Below are 4,081 nucleotides of genomic sequence, written 5' to 3'. Positions count from 1 at the left end.
GCCGGCAGCCCTCCGGATGCTCTGGCCTTCTTGCGTGAACCAGTTGCGTTCATGACTCGTTTCGCTTCCTTTTGGCTTGCTAGATCGGCAGCGTACTCGGCGTGAGTTTAGTGCAAGTTGCTCCCCTTCAGGAAAGCTGAGGTGCTCTGTAGGCTTCAGCTGTGTGAACAGGCACGGCAGCGTTAGCATGAAAAATATTCCTGTCGCAGCCACCTTCTGTTAGGTACTTCTGAAGTGGGCAGGCACGCACGCCACCGGGATGCAGCCAGACGCCGATACGCACTCCGCGCTCGGTTTGTGTGACAGTTGACTTACCGCACGCCAGGCCAGGGATCCACTGGTATGTCCTCCTTCATACGGTGGCGTAGGTGTAGACATTTATGTATCCCTCAGCGGAGCGATCCTTGGTCGGGTGTCTAGCTGCTTCGGAGTCCTCGTCATGATTTGTCCCCCCCTTTTTTTTTTTTTTTCAGTTGCACAGGTGTAAGAATTGGACTTTATCATATTGCTATACACCTCCCTCCCCCACCTTTTTACTGCAACTTTGGCAAAAATGGGGGGTGGGGGTGGGGGGAGAAGGGTACAGCACCGACAGAAAGGAGAAAATCACAAAAGGTTAAGCGTTTTTGAGAAACTTTCCATCTGTCTCAAAAAGTCATGCATGTTAACCATAGTCTTTTGTTAAAGAAACTGTTCAGAATGAAAATAAATGTCACCATGTATGAGTGGGCGTTTTCTCTTGTCGCTGCAGAAGGGTTGTTCTAGGGGATACATATTCTTTCCAATAACGTGTGTTCTGTTCCTAGAAACTCCACAAGACAATAATAAAGAATAGGAAGATGCTTTTTCCCCCCAACTCTTTACATTGTTTTGTGTAACCTAAAATGTTTTTCCATTTTGACTGTTTCTATAGTATGATGCTTATTGAGAAATGGCTCAGGGTTAAGTTGACAGTGCTGTAGCTGATCTTTAAATGGGATATTGGAAATGCTCATAGTTTGGTCCTGATTTAAGTTCAGCATATGCATCTGACTTGATAATTTAATAATTTTCGTGTTAACCTTGTTACAAATGAGTAAAATAATATTAGCAAATGGAAGTCATTTTTCGATAAAATTGAAGAGACCTTGTGTGCAGGAGATACTTAGGTAGCAAATATGTGGGATTTCGGTTTGTTTTACCCATTGGTATAATTAACAGTTGCTCAGAGATTTGAAAAAATAACCTAAGTCTGGTCCTATCTGAAGCTGGAATTTTGATAGTCACCTTGCAGTCCACAAAGAAAGAAGAGCAAAGGTATTGGTTTATGAAAGCGCTAAGATTTTTTTTTTAGTCATTAATATTTTCGTCTCCTTTTTCTTGCTTTCTAGAGACAGGGGAAAGAATCACAGTGCTTTGCTAGTTTGTGTCTTTCACTATATTAATAATCTTTTTTTGTAAAACTGCATTTTAAAAAAAAGAAGTTTTTTTTCCCAGCTCCTGTTTCAAAGAAAATCAGTAACTAGTAGGCCCTTTGTGAGAGTCTGCTCACCCACTTGCCTAAGACCAAGGTTTATTTGGTTTAAAAGTGAGTTCAAAGTGTTGCTGAAGTCATGCTTTAAAAATTACTCATGCAGCTTGCTACACTGGAGTGCTTAGTGGAGTTACAAATTCTGACGTGGAGGTTTTGTGCTTTGACAGAGGCAGATTGCTAGAAATATTTAGTAAATAGACAAGGTACTTATACTTGTACGTTTGCTGGCTTGAGTTTAGGGTAGTTTTTTTTTTTCTGGAGGAGGTAGGGGAGTTGGCAAAAGTCAGCTTGCAGCACACAGTAACTGAAGTGGTTTCTTGGGTCAAGAGGAGGGTGGTGCTCGGGGCTATCAGACATGCTTTTGTAAGAGGATACAAAGGGATACAAAACTGACTACTCGTTAAGATTGGAACTATTAGAGGTCAGATCTAGGCAGTGTCTAAAGCTTGTGTTATCCCCAGTGTCCAAATGCTTTTCTTGTAAAAGTGCTTACACTCAACTTAAGTGTGTAAATAAATATGTAAATATGTGTATTTAACGTACATTTAGAAGAGTAATGCAACAAGTGATCGCTTAGCCTTTATGACCCTTTCCTCTGGTGACCGCTCTCTGATACAGGCAAAAGCTCGGTAGCCGCACCTGCCGTGTGCCTTTCTGCCCGTCTCCATCCCATTTCAAATCTCTCGCTCCACGTTGAAATGTTGTCCTTAGCCTCCCAAGAGGCCGTAATGGTAGTTGTCACCTGTTATTGCCCAGGGGGGTTGTGGAGTCTCCTTCTCTGGAGATATTCAAAGCCCTCCTGGACGATGTCCTGTGCAACCTGTTCTAGGTGAACCTGCTTTAGCAGGAGGGTTCAACTAGATGATCTCCGGACGTTCCCTTCTGACCCCTGCCATTCTGTGATTCTGTGTTAGATTTTCAGATGAAGATGCAAAAGGCTTTGCTGCTTTTTTTTTTTTTTTTTTTTTTTGTTGCGCTCAATTTATGCCTGGGCAGGTCTTGTAAGCTCCTGGGGTGCTATTTCCTTGTCTACCTCCATATTCCCCCTGCATCTTCCTCATTTTCTTTGGTGCTACATGTGTGAAGACAGGAGGCCCTAAAACTAATGCTAGCCCCCGGTGTAGCTCTGTTTCTTTTTGCACCCACTTTGCAAAGCAGCCCTACGGGAACACATTGCGGTGTTGTAACTAATCTGGCATCCTTCTTTTCTCTGCTAGATCCACACAGGTTTACAGCACCAGATAATTTGGCCGTGCCAGCCCAGCTGTGTGCCACTGGATGAGAAACTCCTCCCAGAGCTACTGCAAGAGGCGGGATACGTTACTCACATGGTGGGGAAGTGGCATTTGGGGATGTACAGAAAAGAATGCCTTCCAACCCGCAGAGGATTTGATACTTACTTTGGTAATGGTTAGATTTAACATGGGCAACGAACATGGTGTTAAAAATGATGAGAAACTGCCCGATTCTTCTAAGAACAGCGGATTTACTATTGGTGTATAAGTAAATGAATACCTGGGCGTGCATGCTTCCAAAGTATAACTGCGTAAAGTAAGATACTGCCTTAAATGCATGTCGAAGCCTTTCAACTTATTGAAGAAAATATCATAATTATTGGTTGGCTCCAAAGAAATTATTTCCCTCTTATGATCTGGATTTAATTTGGTTCCATGATGGTTGGAAGATTTAAGGTGTAGTGCTTGGTTATTTTTTATGAGTGTCTTTAATCTGAATGTTTTGTGTTAGATCAGACAGAAAACATCACTTGCTCTGCAAATAATGCTGCACTTCTAAAGCTGGTATTTTTAAGAGAGAAATAGATGCCGTAGCACACTGTGGTCATGCTTTGTGAACAGGGTAGCATTGGTTTTCCAGAGTCTGTGCCAAGGAAGATGGTGTGAGAGCCTCTATAAAACAGTATATAAAAAGTCTGTTGCAGGAACTCGCAAGTTATGACGTCAAACGCTCAGATTAAAGAACCAGAATTAGGTTGTCCAAGTGTGAGTGTGTTACAAAGCAACTTGTAGCTACAGGTTGTTTATTCTTCCTCTTGCAAAGGCTCGTGTCCCAATATTGACTGGACATTTATTAGTTTTGCCAAAGTGCCACAGAAGTTATGTGAATCGGGCTGCCTGCAATACATCTCGTTCCGTGTGGTACTGAGTGCAAAGTTGTCCATTTCCACTTCATTGCTTTTAAGACACTTTTGTTGAAGGGGGAATTTCAAAACAGTTCATCATCTCCCAAGTAACTTTGCAAGCTGTTGATAGTACTGCTGCCCACTTCTACAGCTGAAAAAGTAAGGTACAGAGAAACTTAAGCTGAAGTCCACCTTCTTCTTGCCTAACTTTAGGCACTTAAATGAGGAGCCTGGCTGTGCTGCGTGCCTGTTACAAGCAGTGGTGATGTTGTGGTTTAACCCAGCAGGCAGCTGAACACCACACAGCCGTTTGCTCACTCCCCCAACCCCAGTGGGATGGGGAAGAGAATTGGAGGAGGGGTGGGGGGGAGAAGTAAGATTCATAGGTGAGGTAAAGACAATTTAATAGGACAGAAAAGTAAGGGGGG

The 4,081-nt window shown here is 42.9% G+C and overlaps 1 protein-coding gene across 1 annotated transcript in view; it reads left to right on the top strand.

Annotated features, from left to right (window-relative positions):
• Positions 1-2,727: 2,727 nt before the first annotated feature.
• ARSB (arylsulfatase B) overlaps positions 2,728-4,081 on the top strand; it is a 70,792-nt gene continuing 69,438 nt past the window's right edge. The window contains exon 1 of the mRNA XM_035892824.1: positions 2,728-2,917. Coding sequence (XP_035748717.1) covers positions 2,842-2,917 — 76 coding nt within the window. The 5' untranslated portion in view covers positions 2,728-2,841. The remainder of the gene's footprint in view (positions 2,918-4,081) is intronic.

This window comes from Egretta garzetta, unplaced genomic scaffold (genome assembly GCF_000687185.1).
Source record: "Egretta garzetta isolate BGI_Z169 unplaced genomic scaffold, ASM68718v1 scaffold424, whole genome shotgun sequence".
Classification (NCBI taxonomy): Eukaryota; Metazoa; Chordata; class Aves; order Pelecaniformes; family Ardeidae; genus Egretta; species Egretta garzetta.
The sequence above is the reverse complement of the archived record's forward strand: the minus strand, read 5'-3'. Positions and strand labels throughout refer to the sequence as shown.